Below are 19,922 nucleotides of genomic sequence, written 5' to 3' on the forward strand. Positions count from 1 at the left end.
TTCTGGTCCGATGGTGTGCGGATGTTACCTGACTGAATAAGAAGAACGGTCCGATCCCGTAGGCTTCCGGGTGTGTCATGACACGCGGGAGCTACGAATCCTTTTCGAAATCGCTGCCATCATTGCAAAAGTACCCTGGTAGAGCGCAGTGGTCGTCGGTGATGATTCCATCTTCCGCGGAGTGTATTGTCATGCTGTACCACCCTCGTGTCCTCTGGATGCAGGCCCACTACTACGTGGACGGGGGATCTCGAACCTTATCGCCGAGTGGTAGCAGCCAAGAAGGGCAAGCAAGCTTGTATACCTAGTCCAATGCTCGAAAACGCCGGTCTTGGCTTTGCTTGGCGGCTCACGATGCGACTTTGGAGGCCTTGCCTGACTAATGCTCACTCAGAAGAAGCAATGTTTCGTAAGCTGCCAAGCACAAAAGTGACAGAGCACTTCATTGGTCCCTTGCTAGTCATCATATCTTATTCTTCAGGAGAAGGTGCGAGCGCCGAATGACGGACCCCCCCACAATACCCGGTTCCAGTTACTCGTAGTAGTGGTAGTGCGGCTAGGGGGCTCTGCGGCAGCACCCGTCGTTTATACTTTCCACTCCGATCTGTGCCGCCAAGTCTTGCGAAACCATCCAGTCTTCCTTCTGATCGACTGGCTGGTAAGTATTCTAGTTGTGACTGGCTACCGTATCCTTGGGGAATGCGCCGCACGGACGTATTCAGTGCCCATAACCAGCAGTATAGACAGCAACTTTCGGTCCCAAATCGCCCATGACTGGCTGCATCTGAAGGCGGGCATTCGCCATTGAAATCCCGCAGGTGTTATTGACGATACAACAATATGGGGAAAGACGGGTCCCTGGAAAACACGCGGGGTAACAGAGAAACCTGGGGCCCCCAGGTTTAGGTTAACTGATGGATCAAGAAAAAACCTGGACCGGACCCCTGTCCTGGCCTCCAACAATGTTACCGCAACTGACTCGCCAAGCTAGAACTAGAGCCATGCAAGGTAACCTTCTTTTCACCTACATATGCACTGCTACATATGCATGCTATTGTTAGTAAAGAAGTCAGCACCTAAATCACGCACATACCTCCCACAACTCGCGCACCCCGCGCACCCCACGCACCACCCCGTGTTGGTGTCCCAACCTGGACAATGACTTTTGCGAAAGTGACCGGCCAGGCGGAGATTTGTTCAACGCCACAGCCAGTGCGTCAACCCTGAGGCGGCAGCGCCAAGGCGCCTATAAAACTACTACCGCCATCGGCCATGTTTCCTTGGGTTGCACTTAAGGTAGCACAAGACTGATCTTCACCTTCTAGTCTTCTTGGTCAATACTACTTCACGACACCTACCTACGCGATCCCGACATCTTCCGAGCAAGATGTGGTGACGATGCTAGCGACTATCTTCGTCCGAGGACCATACCGGGTGGTGTTCCTCTTTCTGTGATCAGTCACCGTCGCTCGTGACCGGTGAGCGACGCATTCATCAATACCTCATCTTGGCGTTTGGATGGATTAGGAAGGCTGTAAATAACGAGCATCGGAGCGGCGGTGGGATGCGGACGTAGGTGGAGAGGGTTTCTGCGACGCGATGACCAATGCCGATTCGATAGCTGCTGAATGAAGCAGGCAAGATGTCAACAGATGGCTCTGCCTTTCGTCTATAAAGGGGAGTGTTCGAGCCCGAAGATGAGGAACTTGATCACCAACCCTCACCTCAACACCAGAATCCCCTTCCCCCTTCCCCCTTCCTTCTACTCCTCATCATGGTACGCCTCTTTATTCTCCGCCTGGCGGCTCTGACCTCCCAGATAGCCGGACTGGTGACTTTCGCCCTGGCACAAGATGCGCCGCTCTTCATTCAGGGCGGCCTCGAAGGGGCCACCGCCACCAACGAGACTTACAACAGCGGCGGCACCATCTCCGTCAATGGCTTCGACATGACTGTGCCCAAGAACATGCTGGTGCAGTTTCCGGCCGCCTATGTGCCGTGGAAGGACTTTGTCGCCGACAAGGACGCCATGTTGGGATACGAGGTCAACGTAAATTCTGAGTCCCCAACTCCCAAGGCCCCGTGCCCACACTGTTGGTCTTGAAGCGCATCAGGCCCTAACAAAAGACTTATGAACAGGTCATCGGAAACTTCGTCAACGGGGACCCGATCGCGGGCCAGATTCTCGCCTACCAGTTCTTCGAGGGACTCAGCAGCGGCTACATCGAGTCCATCGACTTCGAAAACGGCACCATGAAGATCGAGAATGGGCCGATCCTCCGCATCAGCGACCCCAACGCCGTCTTCTCCGTCGGGTACGCCGGGGCCCCCTTCTTCACGGCCGACGACGAGAGCCCCAGCATCAGCTCCTTCTCCGGCTTCCCCATGTGCATCCCGCGCAATGCGACGGATCCCCTGTGCCCTGCGTCAAACCGGCCCTTCAAGGGGTCTGGCACCTTGTGAATCCCCCCTGGTCCATATCCGGGAGTGGTTGTTGCTAACTGAGACTGTGATATAGTGCTGCTCCCGACCCGCTCAGTATGGCACCATTCTTACCTGGCGACTTCATCACCTTCATGGGCGTTAAGCGCGGAGCCGAAATGATCGTCTTCAGCATCGTCGCGCAGAACGTCCAGATCACCACCCTAAACGACCTGGTCTACGTCCGAGTGGAGCTGGGTCTGCTCGGCATCGACAACTTCAACCCCAACACCGAGGTCCAGGAATCCCGCGTAAGCAAACCACTAACACCACCACTGCACTATACTGACCACGTCCCAGTTCGTCGGCTACACCTCCAACAACCGCGCCCAAGTCGCCCTCTACGCCATCGACTACGACCCCTGCACCGGCGCCCCCACGGACCGCATCGTCGCCGCCGTGGGCCTGCGAGGCGGCCGCAACGAGCAGAACAAGTTCGAGTACCGCAGCGACATCAGCACGGGCTACGCGCGCGAGTACCGCGTCGTCGCCGAGGTCGACGGCATCCCGAAAACGCGCACGACCAAGAACGGTCTCCTGGCGGGGACCTACGTCCAGCCCGTCAACCCGTGGATCCACGGCGAGCAGGTCGTGCCCGGTGTGGCGCCGCCGGCCAACGACTTCTCGCAGATGCCGTGGTTGACCCGGGGCGTAGGGGTGGATGAGCAGGGGAGGCTTTGGGGGCCGTTGGAGCCGTTTCCGCAGACGGGGGTGTTGATCGAGGCGCCGGATTGTGGGGGGGTGTCGGCGTTGGCGTTTGAGGGGGATGAGGTCAAGACGGATTGGGTGCCATCCAGTAAGGCCATCACTTACCCATTCTACCTGAATCGTTTTTGAAAACCAGGCATGTATGCTGACCTTTGTGTAGGCGAGTTGCTGGGAGGGTCGCTGCCACCACCACCAGCGGCATCCAATGAGACGCTTGCGGAGCCTGTCCCCGCCGAGACTAACAACACTACCCCTACCCCAGACTCGACCCCGGTCGCCAAGCGGGGCGTCCCCAACGTGCGGTGGAGATCGCGGGCTCAGCTCGAGGCAAGCACGCTGGCCAAGGACGACCCCAACTTGTATCAGCTGGTGGCTCCTCAGGTGCAGTAGTACGCTATGGGTGGTTCTACCCAGCGGTATCACATTGAGTACTATGGCAAAATGCCCTGGAGTCGCCCGGCTATTCTCTTGATCTCACCTCCTCATTGTGCTGTTATCAACTTGGGCACATATCCTGTCATTACCGATTCATCGCTTGTTGCTCTTTTTGGTTTCGGTTTCGCTTCGATGTATATATTCGCGCGATGTTATCCGTGTGGACATCTCTGTCTCTATCACTGTATATAGCCACTTCAACTACATATTCTATGCATATTTCACATTCGTATGGACATGTTCACTGCGATGCGGTAATGAGCGCCATAGGACCTAGTCATGTGACCGACAGTTTGGATTCAGTCGCCCGTTACCGTCCAGTCTTCTCACATTCGTACAGCCGGAAGCATTGACACACCTAGAGACCGGGACATTCCTCAATTATCCCTGAAGTTCGGAAGGGTGAGGCGAAGCGAGACCCTAAGACAAACTGTTTTGAACTGTGTTCGATCCCGTGGGGTAACAGTCTCAAGAGCGCTCCGGGTCACCTTTAACCTCCCCCGTCCCAGAGTAGATATCGTCCAAGAGGTGCGGTAAAGGCTACCCTTCTTGCTGACCAAGATGTTCTACGTCTGATTAGCCATGGTGTAGTCGTCTAACTCCCAGTGGCTTAGACTCCTATTTGAGCCTTTCTCAATCCCTCGTGTACTTGTTTTCGGGTATTTCGCTTGACAGCGATAACATGAGCCCCATCCGGGTGAGCTTGGCGCGAGCTGCGAAGGAGGCAGGCACGGCAGTGACGGAAGGAGGAGTCGCAGAGCCGTAGACGGGAGTCGCGGGATTCTGCGAGGCTGGTTTCCAATCCAAGGATGGCCTCTGCACTGGCAGGCTCGCGGTACGATATGTGCGGCGGCTGGCCGAGACATAATGCCGATGCAAATCTGGTATGCGTGTCCCTATTTAATGGTTGGAAGGGAGCCACCTTGGTGTCCTTTGTACGAGGGATTGGTGACACGCGCTGTGCGTTCTTTCTGGACTCGTTTCCGCTACTTTGTTCAATACTTTTACAGATTCGTCAACAACGCCACATATTACCGCGGCACGTTCCATACGGACGTCGGAGTTCGGGGTACGTGGTATGATCATTAGGCTTTCGGGGTACGCGGTTTAGGTTTACGGAGTACAGGTCCGCGGAGTTCGGGGTACACGGTACACGGATTTCGGTGTACGGGTACGAACTCTGCATAATTAATACCGGATCTTTTTGCACTGTCACCTACTACTGACCTAACATAATACATCTAGTGAACAGAAATCTGCACGTGGGTATCCAAAAGGGAAGGAAAAAAAAAAGAATAGCATCTCTTGGTTTCGATCCAAGGACCTCCGGGTTATGAGCCCGGCGCGCTTCCCCTGCGCCAAGATGCTGTAGTGACGGAACATGGCTGGGTTGATGTAGTCGACTTTATCTCAATTTATATTTGACAGTAGGCTTATTGACAAGAAAGGTAGGAGGGAAGGCGCGTTTGGTGTCTGGATGCTCGCTACGGGCATGAAGTCAAATATAAATCCCTTACATGAGTCCTTTAGCCAAAACAAACCAGCGAGCTAGGGGACTAATTCACCAAGTCAGCGTATTGGCCGCCCACTAGAGCTTGTCACCGACCCCTTACACAAAGCCTTCGTATCATCATTCCGAGTTGCATCAGCAAATGCGCATGTATTGGTAATGAACACTTGACGTCTAGAACCGAGGATAAATGTTCCATATTCAATACGAAGCAGGAAAGAAACTTATACCTACATCATAAATGAATTGCCGCCCCAAAAGCAGGAAGAATAGAGAAAACACTACTCAGGTGCTGTATGTAAATATAGGATCCTGATTCAGGGGGTTGGCCCCTTTCTTTCTATGCGACAAAAATCTGGTTCGCACGTTCGAAAATCTAGAGCAGACATGACTCGATCTAACGCATGGTGATTTGACGTCGCTGGCTAGATTTGGTGGCAAATATTGCAGAGATGAGCCCCCTTCAAAGCACAGCGACCACAACGGCCGCCGCCCCCATAACTCCGCCCAATGCGACCTTCTTGGCCCCAGCGCCGCTCTTGCCTGTCTCAGTCGGGCTGGCTCCAGGGCTCGCCGTAGCGACCGCTTCCGTGACGACCTTGGACGCGGCCTCGACCTCGGAGCTGGGCGGGTGTTCTTCCATGCGTCGGCAGATATGAGTAAGCGAGTCGGAGGCATCTAGAACGGAAGAAGAACAAGGTCAGTTGGAAATCATTACTACTAGTACTAATCACATGCAATCGGCAAGAAGATATGGTCGAAGGCTTACTGAGGCCAGTGCAGTTGTTACGCGACAGGCAAGTTCCCATGCGGGAGGGCAGGCGGAACCAGCTTTTGCAGACACAGCTGAAGTCTTCGGGCTTGCAGCCGGAGTTGGAGGCCGACTCGGCGTAGCAGCTCACGGCACAGCCACGCATCGCCTCGAGTTGCTTTTGGAGGTTCTCCTCTGCGAAAACACCACCGGCGGCGGCGGAGAGGAGGGCGACGGAGAGGGTGCTGAGGCGCATGGTTGCTGTTGATATTGCTGAATAGTATTGTTGGTTGAGAAAAGATAAGGGTTGCTTTTTGGGCTGCTGTTGGACAGAGAAGATGGGATGGTCCTGGAAGACTTGCTTCTATTCGTCCGCCGCTTATTTGTAGCATCTGTAGATGTAGTCAAAATATTTCACTCTTCCTCTTCATCATGCCATGCGCTGCCCATTCCTCCCAAGCAATGCGGTGTTGGCTGCAACAGCCGCCGATCTCAATGCCCATATGATCCCGATGAGTGGTCAAGACAGTCGATTGACCAATCATTTTAAGGATTACGAGCCTTGAGGTTTCCCGGTAGCCGGAATGGGTGTTGGCGCTTGGGGTGGTGGTGCCGACATCGAAACCGTCTAGCCTGATTCGAAGAGGCGTCTAATCCGTAAAAGATAGGTGATTTACAGCTTCGGTGCTGTATCGGCATTGTGTCGATCACCTTCAGCATAATTGCATTGCCTTCTGCACTGCCGGCGAAAGTCCTTTACCAACCTGCGGCACAGCTATCTGCATCAGGCGAAATAACTGGATCTGCTGCGGCAAAGGCCCTTGTGGGGAAAGTCAAAACCTAAAGTCGACATTTTCTCACCGGCGCGTTCCCCGGTTTTCGGTGTTGCAATATTGGATGCATCTGTGCGACATTTCCCGTACACTGGTCAAGTAAGGCGCACCCTGCAGTCATCATGCCATTGCACTGGTAAAGTAGCCCCGGTACTAATGCTGGTCAACAAGAGCCAACCAGATTTCGATTGCTGTTATTGGATAGTTCCTTCAGTTCCTATTGGTCCCACATCTGCGCGTGCTTAATTATCTATTTACTTACTGTAGTTTGTCTCGTGTTGTGACACAGAATGCATAATCTATACAACCGTTGATGCACACAACAGTGGAGTTGAGCCTTTGCATGCATCCTCCACTAGTCTATATACGTTCTATCCTGAGTCGTCACCTGAAATAGGAACAAAATGGGTTATCATGAAAAGGAACCTTTCCGCAGCAAGGGCTAATCCCTATGTAGGGTGGCTGAAGATGTCCATTCCTGGAGCATCTAAGGATCTCTATGCGCATAGATGGCGAAAGTCGTATGTTTTGCAGATTCTTTCCGATGACGGTGGCATCGTCAACTTCACATTTGACGTGCACCAACAGAGATCGGCGTGGCACAGGCTTATGCGTGCAATAAAAGCAACCGCGTTAGTGAGACTGTATAGGCGTACCCAGGATGGAGACCTTTTTCATTCTCACGTAATGCGCATTGGCGTTGGTAAGGCCCCAGTCGTATTAGAGCTTCGGCGGAATAGGAGAGGGCTGTACGACCTCCGACCTCAGGGCCATCATCCGTGCCGCTTCATGCTGCCGGCATGATGCCGGAATCACAGTAAGCACGACGAGGTAGCTGATGCGGAAAAGGGCAGATTGCAGATCTTGACTGACGTTGGTTATTCCTGGTCACATCGCAGGTGAAGCATCTAGAGAGGCGTAGGCATGAGTAGAGGATAGCCTCCTCATGAGGAAACCATTGCTGAAGGTGCGCAGGTCTGAAGATACACGGCCCTTCGAGTATAAAGGCGTCGACTTCTCGCACATCCTCAATCATCATCCTTCATCATCCAGCCCAGCATCTACAGCACAGCTTCCTCCTCACAACCCGATCCAAAAGCCGCCCCTTTCACACAAATTTCAAGCATCACCAGAAACCTACCCATCTGCCTTTACCTCTACCCATCACAACACTCTTCAAGATGCAGTTCTCCATCTCTACCGTCATCGCCATTCTCGCCGCCAACGCCCTGGCCGGCCCCGTCTCCCTGGCCAACACCAGCAAGACCAACTCAACCCTGAGCAGCCGACCCTACGCCATGGACATCGCCACCCACAAGTCCAACGAGACCATGGCCGGGGAGGCCCTCCTCTTCGCCATGAAGACGGAGGCCGCGTGCGACATCGGCAGCTGCGCCGGCGTCTTGGCCGCGGCCGGCTGCGTCGGCCTTTCCATCTGGGGCGGCAACCCCACCGACCTCGTCCAGTGTGTCGATGGCGGCGCTGATAAGGTAAGCTTTGGCACTCTCCTAAAGAAAGAAGAGAAATAAGATAGCGGCTGACACTTGAACCTACGCGAAAGATCTGCGGCTGCGCCAGCTGCATCGGTCCGCTCGGAGACTTTTTGGCCGAGCACCAAGTCTGCTAAATAGGGGCAAAATACATAGTGAACATTGAATGATGCCCTGGCAGGGGTAAACTGGAGGAATAGACTCTGATGTTCGCCTAGCTTGGGCAATGGGAGCGGTGTTCTCCGTGAAGATGGACATATTGTCCATGGGTTTGGGATAGGAAAAGGGGGATAGGGGAGGATTTACTTCTGATTTACTTCTTATACTTGGGTCGCAACACTTATCTCAATGAGAACCAATGCGCGGGTTATCAAAGCGAGAGAATCTTCCTCTTGATTGGAACATATGTGCCATGTGTTGAAACGTTTGATAGATTGGTCCACCGACCAAAGACGGGCCCCACTGGTGGTCACTACACGACAACCTGCTGAACACCGACACTACCGGAGCCAGTCAAGTAGGTTTCAATACATGCAACTTGTATTTGTCCGCCACCATCATAAGCGGGATCATGAGCGCCGCTACGAGGCCCACAATGAGTGAGATGCGCCATACCCGGCGGCCGAAACGACGCTTCGATAGACCAACGTGACGGCACATCATCAAGGACGCGATCCCGAGGGCCAGGAATAGCAGGTAGCTCTGACGGGATAGGCGCGGCCACTGCATGTACAACTGGTCCGCCACCCGGGCTTCATCGTGAAAGACGGGCACGGCGATGATCGAAAGGCTCGCCATAGCCCCGGCGAGAAAGGAGCCACTCATCAAGGCGAGCGACGGCAGGCGCGCCGTGGACTCTACCGGGTCTTCGACACCGTCGACAACCTTTCCACCGTCGATGAACTGCTCGACCCAGCCAATGGTCATCCTAGATGGAGAGGAACTATGGTCAGCGTAGGGTGATACTTCTTTCCGACATTCCACTCCCCATCTCCGACTGTGAGGTGCGGTAAGTTTTGCACTTACATGCTCCTCTCGGTATCGGCAAACTTCTCATGATCCCCCACCAGACGCCTCCCGCACGCGGTGTCTTGCTTGAACATCTTGTAGTCATCGAGCCGCTTGAAGACGACCTCACTGGAGCAATCGAAATCGGCCAGCCTCGCCATCTGCGGGTCGTAGAGCTGGCCCATCATGGCGCGCGTGGTCGACTGGTTGTGGGCCTGTCCTAAACGTTGAGCGAGACATCCATGCGAGGATGGATACTTCACAACCGCTCAAGGCCAAAGCAGTCGGGACAAGCCCAAGCTCGGTTTGCTTGATATTCACATTACCCGCTGCCAACATCACAAGCATCATCAAGTTGAGAAATGCGAAGCGGGTGCACGTCACCAACTACATGTTGGTTCAGCAGGCATGTGTGAACCAAGCCGGCCTTCTGTCGACGGTAGGTTCAGTTGGTCAGCAATCACAAATAATGAGTGGTCTTTAAGGCCCCCGACTCTCGTATTTTACAATCGCAAACATGCAAGTGCATCCAACTGCATACATGACGTTCCTTCAGGTCGCAAAAGTGCCAAACCGAAGTAGTATTGGTGTAAGCAATTGCCTATCTTGGCCATCGGCAAGCCTCGGTTTGACAAAAAACCACTGAGGATTGGTCCCCAGCCGACCCGACACGTTGCGGTCACCTCGTCGGACAGTTTCGCTTACTTCGTCCCGTTGTTACGACCCCGACCAGAGACGAAAGCAGTGTCGCAACGCGGGCATTTGCACCCCTCGGGCCGATCCATACGCCTGGCCAAGCTGGCCACCTCCATGACCACGAGCCAACTGCACATGCCGGTTAAGCGTGATTTGGTGGCCAATTCCTACGGGTGGGTAGGAGCAATGAAAACAATGCTACATGTTTGTTCAGGTGATTGAAAAGTAGACACCATCCCATGCATTGCCAGCTACCAAGCTGACTCCGGCAAACCTGCCCGGTAACTTGGCATCATGGGCTGCGAGGGCGGCTACCAGCAAATCAACAAGACCTTGAATGTCTCGCCATTTCAAGAGTATCTCGACGGGCAGCTCCGGAGCCTGCCAAGACTAGCGGATATGCAACAGATCAGTCCACGGGTGATCCGCATATTGGGACAGAACCCAGGAAAGGTACTGGAGATTCAAGCAAATGGTCGTTAAATTAGTTACTAGTCAGATTTAACCATATCATGTCTGAAGTTCACTCTACAGGGAACCAACACCTACATCGTTGGTACCGGCCATTCCCGACTACTCATCGACACGGGTCAAGGAATCTCCGAATGGATGGATCTTCTGCCACCCTAAAAGAGTTGGGCGTACGCCTGCCCCACGTCCTCCTCACCCACTGGCACGGCGACCACGTAGGCGGCGTCCCCGACCTTGTCGCGAAGTATCCCCACCTCACCGACGCCATCTATAAGCAATCCCCCGCCGCCGGTCAGCAGACCATCGCCGACGGCCGCGTGTTCCGCATCGAGGGCGCCACGGTGCGGGCCTTGCACAGCCCGGGCCACGCGCACGACCACACGTGCTTCGTCCTGGACGAGGAGAGAGCCATGTTCACGGGCGACAACCTGCTGGGCCACGGCACCAGCGCCGTCGAAGACCTGGGCCGGCTCATGGCCACCTGGCGCGACACCATGCAGCCCCAGGACTGCGGGCGGGGGTACCCGGCGCACGGGGTCGTGATCCCGGACCTGAGGCTCACGCTCCAACGGGAGCTGGGCGGCAAGGTGCGGCGCGAGAACTTGGTCCTCGCGACCGTGCAGGGCATCGGACAGGCCGCGGGGCCGGGGAGGCGAGGGGCCGTGACCACCGGCGAGTTGGTCTTGTTGATGCACGGTAGGGCGGTGGGTGAGGACGTGAGACGGCTGGCGCTGGAGCCTTTCACGGAGGAGGTGCTCCGGTAGCTGACCGAGGACGGGAAGGTTGGGTTTGAGATGCGGACGGGGGGTCAAGAGATGGTTTGGGATTTGATATCTAATAGAGACGTTAATAGTGACTCAGGGTATACACACGATAGAGCTGCATATTGCGGAGATCATTATCCATTTCAATTGAAAATCAGATTTGGACTACATATGCAGCCTCTAATTAGCTCCGAGTTTGCTGTGTAGTAGAAATAGAGTCTCGGGGAGCATTCCGAAACATCGGGGAGCATTCCGAGGCTCCGCGGAACATAACAAGAGCACCGGGGACGATTTCGGGCACTATTCTGTGCAGGTTTCGTTTTACAGCCTTATGATAGATCAAAGCAAGGCTGTCTAGGGAAGAGGATGTTACAGCGTCTTAATTTATATACCAGAGCTATATGCTATCGTAGACAGCATTCTAGAAGCCGAAGGCGAAGAGGAGGTTGCTAGTCAGGAGGAATATCGCATATAACTTGAGGCAAACGGCAGAAGAAGCGCCAGCAGTTGGTACTGTTAGACTTCCAGTAGGCTGGGGCTTCTCGAGAGGTTAGTCCCGATTGTGTTTGGGAGATTAGGTCAACAAAGTGTTCTACTAACGCTATTGGTGCTGTGGGTATCGCTAAAGCCAGATGAACTGAGCGACGCAGTGGCCGTTGGTACAACAGAAGCAGAGGAGGCAGTGTTTGGGCCGCTAGTGTTGGAGGGTGACGAGGTCGAGACTCTTGTATCGGTGGTAGCAGTAGATCCTCTGGGTGTTGTAGTGGTAGGTGAATCGGCCGTGCTGGAGCCTTTAACAGCAGGGATCGCCACCGGCACATCTGTACTTTTATCGGTACCAGGCGTAGTGGGCAGGTTGCATGAGCTCGCGGCCTTGGACAGAGCCCCGCCGTAATACATCCAAATACCATAGTTGTCAGGGCCGGCACAAGCAAGGCAAGCCGCGTAGTCAGTCAAGAAGGTCTTGTCGTGGCAAGGGTCCTCGCCCCGAGAGGCAATGATGGACTGGCCTAGATGAGGTATGCCAGGAACAACAATTCTATTTTGATAAAGCCGAGGTGCGGCGAAGGACTAACCGCAGTTGTCGTGACAGTTGTACGCCGGGGTACCTGGCTCCGACATCTGTTGACGCTTGGCGAAGTGAGCGGCGAGCTCGTTGCTGTGCACGTACAGACCGTCGGCGGTTGCCATGGCAGCAAGCGAGGCAAGAACGAGGGTCCTGATGGGAGACATTGTGGGATATGTGGTGTAGTAGATGATCAGGCTAGCGACAACAAGCCAGCGAGGCTTCGAGCGGAGTTCGAGATAATGTTGAACTCCGTGTGTCCTGGACCTATAGAATTGATTTGAGGAATTGTTGGGTATTATAAGCGATGCAGATGGGGGCTAGGATGTCCAAGCATGAAGGGCCATAGTGCTGAAGCAACACGGTTCCGATATTCGGCAAGCGGGGTTGGTGTTATCGTAATGGTTCGAAGCCGAACAGCAGTTTGCAGTGTCTGAGCGTCTGGTATTCCTCCTAGATAAAATGCGTATCTCGGATCGAAATTGGGTGGCCAACTGCTCACCATCGCCTGGCAACCCCCGATACTCCTACGAGGTGACATGGTCGGTTGCAGGGCTCTTCTCCGTAGTCTGCCATCCAGTATCTTCATTGGCTACTCCAAATACGACTGGCACGTTGGCATCGCAATTAGCCTGTGGAGACTCGGACCGGAGTCCGCGGCGTGACACTCCGAGTTAGCATGTGTTAGATAGCTTTCTGCTTCGGGTAAGAGTTTTCGTTCATAGCGTCTGCAGAGGTGGGCATGATCTTGGACCGATGGTTGGACCCGGACGTACTAGAGTCTGGCCATCATGATGCAATGCAACGTGGTGCTGGTTTGGGGCCGGGATGGCTCGTTATCTCTCGGATCAAAAGTGGAACAAGTGATCCTGAAAGGGAACCATTGATTGGGCTGCGTCTATATTGCCCCCCTTTTCCACAAACCATCTGATAAGATGGTTTTGATAATTTTGCTTGGCATTGGACGTGCCCAGCCAATAGTCCAGCCCAGCTGCGGCTTATTTAGGATCAGGACTCCAAACATCTCCTCGCGTCATGGCAGTGGCGACCAAACAGGTGCTTCAAACGGGTTATTTTGATTGCAATCGTGGACAATTTCCTATCTCGAGAGACGGCGCTCATCCACCCAGCACCCCTGTCCAGTATCGAGCCCATCAATGGTTGGACAGGAGTAGCGGCTCGATGATCGTACGAGGAGAGAATCCTACATCACTAGCTCAGGTCTGCATGTGACGGTGTAAGTGGTTACATCGGCAGATGGCCTGCGTATTATGACCGAGTCCTACCGTTGCCGGAGTCTGACCCGGGTGTTTCTCAACTGGGGCCCCTCACTTGTTGTATGCTTTCGCATAAAACCGTTCTCGTCCCCAGACTCGGAGCCAAAGGTGCCACTTGAACCTGGATTTGTTGAAGCCCGAGTGTTCCACCATAGTCCGAACAGTGCTAACAACTAACATGGCTCAGCAATTCCATGGACAAGGAGCAGAAGGCACCGAGATGGGCCCTGTCGCCTTCTTATGGCCCAGCGACCGGCCTTGGAGCGCGGCAGCAGACAACATCAGCCCTTGCGGTAGCGCCTCGGGAGTGACAAACAGGACCATCTTCCCTCTTTGTGAGTAATGGTCTTAGTAGTCTGGGAGTACACCGCCCATCAGAAACCGTACCTTACTGACCACAATCTGCAATCTCAACAGCCCAAGGGGAGGTCGCGTTGTCTATCGCCGATGAAGCATATCAGGTGGCATTCAAGATTGCTTATGACAATGGCAAGTCCTCAGTACTTATCCACGATTATCCCAATACCAAACCACGATTATCCCCGGTTATATGAATAATGGGCCTTTGGCTGATCGGGCTTCTCAGAACCTCGTGTGCAGAGTGACTTCAACCAACAAGTCGTCAGCAACATCACCAAGATCGAGCCAGGACACCAGTGCTATAAGATTGACCCCACTCCCGAGTCGGTCAAGGCTGGGAGCAACGCGACCATTCAGCTCGAGTACTGGGCATCCGATTCCAAAGAGCAAGGTGATGCGAAGCAAAGCTTCTTCGCGTGCGCAGATGTTGTACGTCTCGTCTATTCTTGATCCAGTCCGAAACTGATAAGCCATTGTCCTTTATATCGCTGACACCAAGCACTGCGCGATGATAGACTTTCGTCGAAGCCAAGGACTTCACGCTCAGCGTGCCTTGCTTCAATGTCACCACCTCAGATTTCAACCCGCCGCCCAAGACCCCAACCGTCGTAGGAGGGGCCTCGAGTCCCGCCTCGGTTGCTTCCTCGGCCGGAGGACTCACAGCTGGAGAGAAGGCTGGCATCGCCGTGGGCACCATCGTTGGTTCCTTCGCCATTGTCGGTCTGCTGGCGTTCAAGCTCCTGCGAAAGAAGAGAACTCGGGCGGCCGATGATGTTGAAAGCCCAGCGCGCCAAACTGGCCATAAGGGGGGCAACGATGCCATGTCTGAACGCTCCTCTCGAGTGTAGGTGAACAAGCTGTTGATACTATGAACTTTTCATTCCCTCGAGAGATATGAGCACTGGCTAACTGGGATCGGGAGGGGAGCTTTGGGATGGGTTGAGACGCCGTCATGAATGAAATGTGGTTCGATCAAATATGTATTGAGAGTACATGCTCATGAAGTCTCGAACAACTTATGTTGTCCAGTGAATTATTTTATTTGCCAAGTAAGGGTCTTCCCTCAATATAACCGTTGGTAAATGCTGCTCTGAAAACGCATCCGCCCAGCCTGGCTCTGGCCGTCCAGGCAACAGCCTAAGAGGTCCCACCCACGGGGGAAATTAGCGGGATCCATTCAGTACGGGCCGATTTGGTCGAGATCTGATGTTTCACTGCAAGAAGTCAACAACACATCCATTTCGGCTCTACGTCCAACACCAACCACTTGCCGTCTTGGTGACCAGGAAACTTGCAGCACTATGTCGAACCATCCGCATAGACTCCCATTACTGGTATCCGCCAACAAATGGAGTGCGGGCGACCCCGAGGGGCAGGAGGAGCTGGATGACTTCAGACTCATCGAGAGAGTTTGCGAGGGACAACCCTACCTTACCCCGGAGATCATGCAAGAGTACAGGATCGCCATGGACCCCTTTCGAAAGCATAATACAAATGCCGTCATCACGCTTTGGAATTTGGCCACACATGCTCACCCGGGAGACTACCGCGCCCGGACCTGGGGCTACACCATCGTCCGCACCGCATACGACGACGATCGGGGCGCAAATGGCGCGGGCAGCTGGGACGCCAAGTTCCAGAACGCTCTCACGGCGATCCGGAGGGCCGTCCAAGCCCCCTACGAGCAGGAACTCGCCCGCATCGACGAAGACATACGGCCGTTTATCGAGAACCCCCACAACCGCTGGCCCGCAGATCACCCCACAAAAGCCGACCGCCGCGCCGAGGACGAGGTCGACAGGCGCTTCGTCAACGACGTCCTGGAGGACCCGGCGGTCCTAGCTGACGCCACGGTGGGCCAGGTCAGCCACCACTTCCGCCGCTGGGCGCTGGCCCGCTGGCGGCCGAAAGGGCCGGACGGCAGGCCGACTCTGTACCAGCCCCTCGCCTTCGCCAAGCGGCGCCTCAAGACGTGCATCCTGCTGGACGCCAAGACCATCGAGCAGCTGCAGGGGGCGGGAGGGGCGGTCGGCCCGGCGGCGGCGGATCTGTACCCGCGGCTGGGGGAGTTCTGGGTCAAGATGGTCGAGGCGGAGCCGCAGCTGCGCCTGGACCGATCCGACGTTCGCGGGGGCGGGCCCCCGTTGTGCGACTGCTACCGGGTGCGGCTTACCGATCTCGAGCACTTCTGGTTCGCGACGGGTACGGGCGACGAGGATGTGGCGCAGAAGACGCGCGAGGAGGACCCGGGGGACAATGGTATTCACTATTTTAACCGGGACTACGAGGAGACGCTTGCCCTGGCCGATAAATCAACTTTTGACTGGATGCGGATTGAGTCTGAGCCGCTTCCGGAAACCAGGACGGTTGTGCTGCGGGACAAGCGTATGGCTATTTCAAGCCTCTTGGAATAGAGGTTGCAAAAGGCGCAGCGACCTGGTATGGTTCGACCGTCACGCTCCCTGGTTCTTCATTCTATTGGGTCCTTTACATATAACGAAAACAAGTTGACTAGTGTGACGATGACATGATGTCGTTGTTTACTGTACAGTACTCATTCATGCTGAGTATTATTTAAGGCAGGCGTTCGAACCTTCGATGCTGGGATCAATCAATCATGAGAGCCCAAAAGAGATACATGTCCTCTCCACTTGTTACCTAATAATAGAAACCGTTCTAACATTCTTGACACCGCCCCAAAGCTCTCTGATCCTCTCAGTGCGCTCTTCTATCGTTGGTAGACGCTCATGTAACCTTAGGTGCCAATGAGTAAAGACCCACGGATTCAAGAAAAATACCCCTGCTCGGTGGAACTTATGTTGCTCCTCGTCGTAATGTAACATCAATCCGGCTACCCATGGAGGGTCCAGATCCCTCGTCAGTAGCCACGCAGTGACAAAGAGAAACATTGGTGATTTGCTGAACAGTTCTATCGCCTCCACGCGTTCCAAGTCATCTGTATCTTCATCCGGTCGGAGCTTACCACAGAAGCGATCATCATTAAGGAGATACCCAAGGTGATGGTGGGGACTTTCGAGCTTTAGATCGGCCTGAACCTTTTCTTCTTGTAATCTTGGTCTGTCCCTACCGTCCTGAGACAAATTTGTTGCAATCAATGCATTCGCAGTAGCTGATTGTGTCAACGAACGTATGTTGCTGAAGGGGAAGGGGGTCAAAAGTCCTCGTAGCGTGAGTGTAGCCGAGTCAACTGCACCATACGGGTCTTCATTTGAAACAAGTACCGATGTGTGATTCACGAATTGAAAGTCGGCATCGGCAACCGTGGGATATTTGGGATACCAAGGGCTTTCACGGTAATCGCAATAAATTACTCCACAGGCGTTAAGCCAACTCCATGAGATACTCGGAATATCCCGCCTGCTCATGTAAGCTTCCCACAAGAGATCAAAATGAAGTGATGATCGCCAATGACCACAGACGTAGTCATCATCCAATACCCGCGCGAAAGCTCGCGCAATGTTCGAGATAGCAGGTAAACGGTCTTTGGGATAAGAGAGCTCCATACGCGTGTAAGACACAATAACATTGTACCAGACCTGCAGCAAATCGTCCTTATGTAGCCCTGTAGGCCTCCCATTCATTACATCCGCGGCGACAATGAGGTCGCGTTCCTTAAAGAATGTTTCTTGGAAATTTAGGATATATCCATCACAATCTCGATAGGGGGATCCGCTGCGATGGCAAGTCCAATTTGTCTGGAGCATGCCAAATCGTAAGATCCGTCCGGATGATAGCCTCTCTTGCAAAGTCCAAGCCCTAGTTTCCCATGGCTCTATCTCCCATTCGTTGTCCATTGTGGTGATGATACTGTTGGGATTGTCCTTGTTATCATTACCACCGACGAGACTGAAGATGGTGTTGGGACACTTGGCTCCAGTGGTTTCGCGAGATGAAAGGAAGCCCTCGGTTACACCGGCGGATCTGGACGCGATAATTGTAAAAGCGGCGTTTCTGTAAATTTCGTGCATGTGGGCGATTTCGTGTACTTTATCCACAATGTCATCCTGTATTATGCATAAAGCATCGATCCACAAGTATCGGAATCCCAGTTCCCTGGTGACTTTAATAGCATCTTGGATAGTTGGATCAAACTTCCCAAGGTTGATACCTTTGAGAAGTCGCGCCTTTTCCTGTCCTGTCAAGGTAACCCTCTGGGCCTGACGTCCCCAGCAATAAGAAAGGGCAACATAAGGGGCCCGAGAGAGAGGTTCGGTCTCCGTGATACAGATATGGTTCTCCATATCAGGGCCTTTGAGGTCCAACAGGATACGGGGCATCGATGCAGGTGCATTCTGAATACCACAGTCGTGAATATGGGTGCAGTAATCAATCCAATGCCTTGCGAGGGCGAATGACGATGTGCTCCCGGGCTCAACGTTAATGGGGGAGGCAAGGTGCTCAGTTCCCCGCACGGAGCTACCTGCTACTGTCAGCCTTGCCACAAAGCGAAGCGATTCGAGGTTCCGTGCTTACTGGGATGACCAAAAACTGTCATAACGTGCGATGCGTGACCACCCTCGGCCAGATACACTCCTACTCTGTTGTACGTGGATTTGAGCCGGTCCTCGGGGGCGTAGCGAGCCACTTCCACGTAGAGCTGGTTGTGATCTAAGTCAATGCAGAGCTCTTCCTCGGTATAGTATTCACATCCCTCATGTTCGATTAGAGCCGGAGGGAGCTCTGGATCCGAAGTATCAAACGGGTCGAGGAAAACTCGACCAGATTCCGGAAAAACATCGGCAAAGTCTTTCCTGTTCATAGACAAGAGATACCTCATGAGCGAGTTTATCTGTGACCACCATTTGCAGCCAGATCTCGCTAGTTCTCCAACCCGGGCCTTTGTTTCTACAATTGTGAAGAGTTTCTCGTACCCATCTCTAAGGCGCCGGCGGCCGAGTGGGGGATTCAAAGCAGATAGCACCGCCTCGCAATGCTGGCATCTATGTGCCGGCAGTTGTCCATGGGCTGTGAGCGCACGCTTCAACTCGATTGTTTTAGACTTAAAAGATGAATCGATGTCTTCCATGATCTGCTGATGTGGGGTGTTGTGCGGTCGTTCGTCTGGCAAAGATTCTGATCAGGCTGAGATTTGCTTTCTGTCTCTGCCTAAAGCAATACCCCTCACCAGCTTGTCACATGACCTTAGTAACAATCTCGCATTACGCCACCTAATCTAATACAAAACTCACTTTGGTGCCAAGGCCGTACACAGCCTTACATACCCGATCAGGGCCAGCGTGGCTGGATGTGGCTTTTGCGGTTGTACCAGAGGAGGGGGTGGCGTTGGCGAGGGGCGGCTGGTAAGGGCTGATACAGACCGGATGTTGCTGGCGACGGGAGGGTACTGGAGGCTTGGGGATGGAAAGCTTTAGTCGGGGCGCGATGAATTTGGCATTGACGATGGACAAGTAGTGACGGGGTGGAAAAGGAGGGAGCGGTCGACCGACATCCGAGAGAAATGGGTTAGCGACAGAAGAGTGGCGGCATAGACGATGGCAGCTGGAAGCAGGCCGTCATTGACGAGGATCATATAACCGAGCTGAAGCGCTTAATAGATAGTTGACCACAAGAATATGCATATGGTTGCTACAGCCTTCCAATGGCCGTATCATCTTGAGCCGACCCCAAGAACCGTTCAGAATCCTTGTCCAGGCTGAATACATACCATTATGCTACGTTGATTTGTTTTCTACTTGCACCTCGCCGTTGAGGCTTGATCGATACTGGTCTTCCATCAAATCGTCCCCGCCTAATCTCTACCTCCAGAAAGTACCGTGGCCGTGTTCGCGATCCTCGTTGTTTTCCTTGAATTGACGTTAGTAAGCAGCGTATGAGACTCTGGTAGGTATGACGCAGTCAACCAATCATTATGTCCTATTAGAGACAGTTGGTTCAGCTGCGCCAGCCGCCAAGAAGCTGAGGTCGACCCAAACGCCTCGCCCCCAAGATCCTCGCCACGAGAAGACTCCGTCCGTTTTTACACATCTGCGCCCTGGTAGTATTGAACCAGAGAGTTGTTTCAGGCAGCCGAGTTACACGATCGTCCCGGCG

General features: G+C 53.9%; 9 protein-coding genes across 9 annotated transcripts; 5 read left to right on the plus strand and 4 right to left on the minus strand.

Annotated features, from left to right (window-relative positions):
• Positions 1–1,774: 1,774 nt before the first annotated feature.
• Positions 1,775–3,579, plus strand: PG985_015128 (uncharacterized protein; the record flags this gene model as incomplete). Its single annotated transcript, XM_066834894.1, has 5 exons — positions 1,775–2,050; positions 2,140–2,459; positions 2,519–2,732; positions 2,782–3,277; positions 3,350–3,579. The coding sequence occupies 5 exons, from the start codon at positions 1,775–1,777 to the stop codon at positions 3,577–3,579; spliced, it is 1,536 nt and encodes a 511-aa protein (XP_066677504.1).
• A 2,018-nt stretch (positions 3,580–5,597) lies between these two features.
• On the minus strand, positions 5,598–6,141 carry PG985_015129 (uncharacterized protein; the record flags this gene model as incomplete). Its single annotated transcript, XM_066834895.1, has 2 exons — positions 5,598–5,812; positions 5,904–6,141. The coding sequence occupies 2 exons, from the start codon at positions 6,139–6,141 to the stop codon at positions 5,598–5,600; spliced, it is 453 nt and encodes a 150-aa protein (XP_066677505.1).
• A 1,758-nt stretch (positions 6,142–7,899) lies between these two features.
• Positions 7,900–8,345, plus strand: PG985_015130 (uncharacterized protein; the record flags this gene model as incomplete). Its single annotated transcript, XM_066834896.1, has 2 exons — positions 7,900–8,208; positions 8,280–8,345. The coding sequence occupies 2 exons, from the start codon at positions 7,900–7,902 to the stop codon at positions 8,343–8,345; spliced, it is 375 nt and encodes a 124-aa protein (XP_066677506.1).
• A 478-nt stretch (positions 8,346–8,823) lies between these two features.
• PG985_015131 (uncharacterized protein) lies at positions 8,824–9,482 on the minus strand (the record flags this gene model as incomplete). The annotated part of the gene is made up of 2 exons (XM_066834897.1): positions 8,824–9,151; positions 9,235–9,482. Coding segments are annotated over 2 exons (576 nt in total), but the record flags the coding sequence as incomplete, so codon positions are not given.
• A 724-nt stretch (positions 9,483–10,206) lies between these two features.
• On the plus strand, positions 10,207–11,147 carry PG985_015132 (metallo-beta-lactamase superfamily protein; the record flags this gene model as incomplete). The annotated part of the gene is made up of 3 exons (XM_066834898.1): positions 10,207–10,365; positions 10,447–10,501; positions 10,546–11,147. 3 exons carry the CDS (start codon positions 10,207–10,209, stop codon positions 11,145–11,147), a joined length of 816 nt encoding a protein of 271 aa, XP_066677508.1.
• Positions 11,148–11,568: 421 nt separating this feature from the next.
• On the minus strand, positions 11,569–12,380 carry PG985_015133 (uncharacterized protein; the record flags this gene model as incomplete). Its single annotated transcript, XM_066834899.1, has 3 exons — positions 11,569–11,688; positions 11,748–12,157; positions 12,224–12,380. 3 exons carry the CDS (start codon positions 12,378–12,380, stop codon positions 11,569–11,571), a joined length of 687 nt encoding a protein of 228 aa, XP_066677509.1.
• Positions 12,381–13,668: 1,288 nt separating this feature from the next.
• PG985_015134 (uncharacterized protein) lies at positions 13,669–14,698 on the plus strand (the record flags this gene model as incomplete). Its single annotated transcript, XM_066834900.1, has 4 exons — positions 13,669–13,825; positions 13,908–13,990; positions 14,091–14,279; positions 14,366–14,698. The coding sequence occupies 4 exons, from the start codon at positions 13,669–13,671 to the stop codon at positions 14,696–14,698; spliced, it is 762 nt and encodes a 253-aa protein (XP_066677510.1).
• A 453-nt stretch (positions 14,699–15,151) lies between these two features.
• On the plus strand, positions 15,152–16,264 carry PG985_015135 (uncharacterized protein; the record flags this gene model as incomplete). The annotated part of the gene is made up of 1 exon (XM_066834901.1): positions 15,152–16,264. The coding sequence occupies one exon, from the start codon at positions 15,152–15,154 to the stop codon at positions 16,262–16,264; it is 1,113 nt and encodes a 370-aa protein (XP_066677511.1).
• Positions 16,265–16,504: 240 nt separating this feature from the next.
• PG985_015136 (HET-domain-containing protein) lies at positions 16,505–18,897 on the minus strand (the record flags this gene model as incomplete). Its single annotated transcript, XM_066834902.1, has 2 exons — positions 16,505–18,291; positions 18,345–18,897. The coding sequence occupies 2 exons, from the start codon at positions 18,895–18,897 to the stop codon at positions 16,505–16,507; spliced, it is 2,340 nt and encodes a 779-aa protein (XP_066677512.1).
• Between the last annotated feature and the right edge of the window lie 1,025 nt (positions 18,898–19,922).

The sequence above is a fragment of the Apiospora marii genome (assembly GCF_038362585.1).
Source record: "Apiospora marii strain CBS 49790 chromosome Unknown utg000012l_segment0_segment0, whole genome shotgun sequence".
NCBI classification, from domain to species: Eukaryota; Fungi; Ascomycota; class Sordariomycetes; order Amphisphaeriales; family Apiosporaceae; genus Apiospora; species Apiospora marii.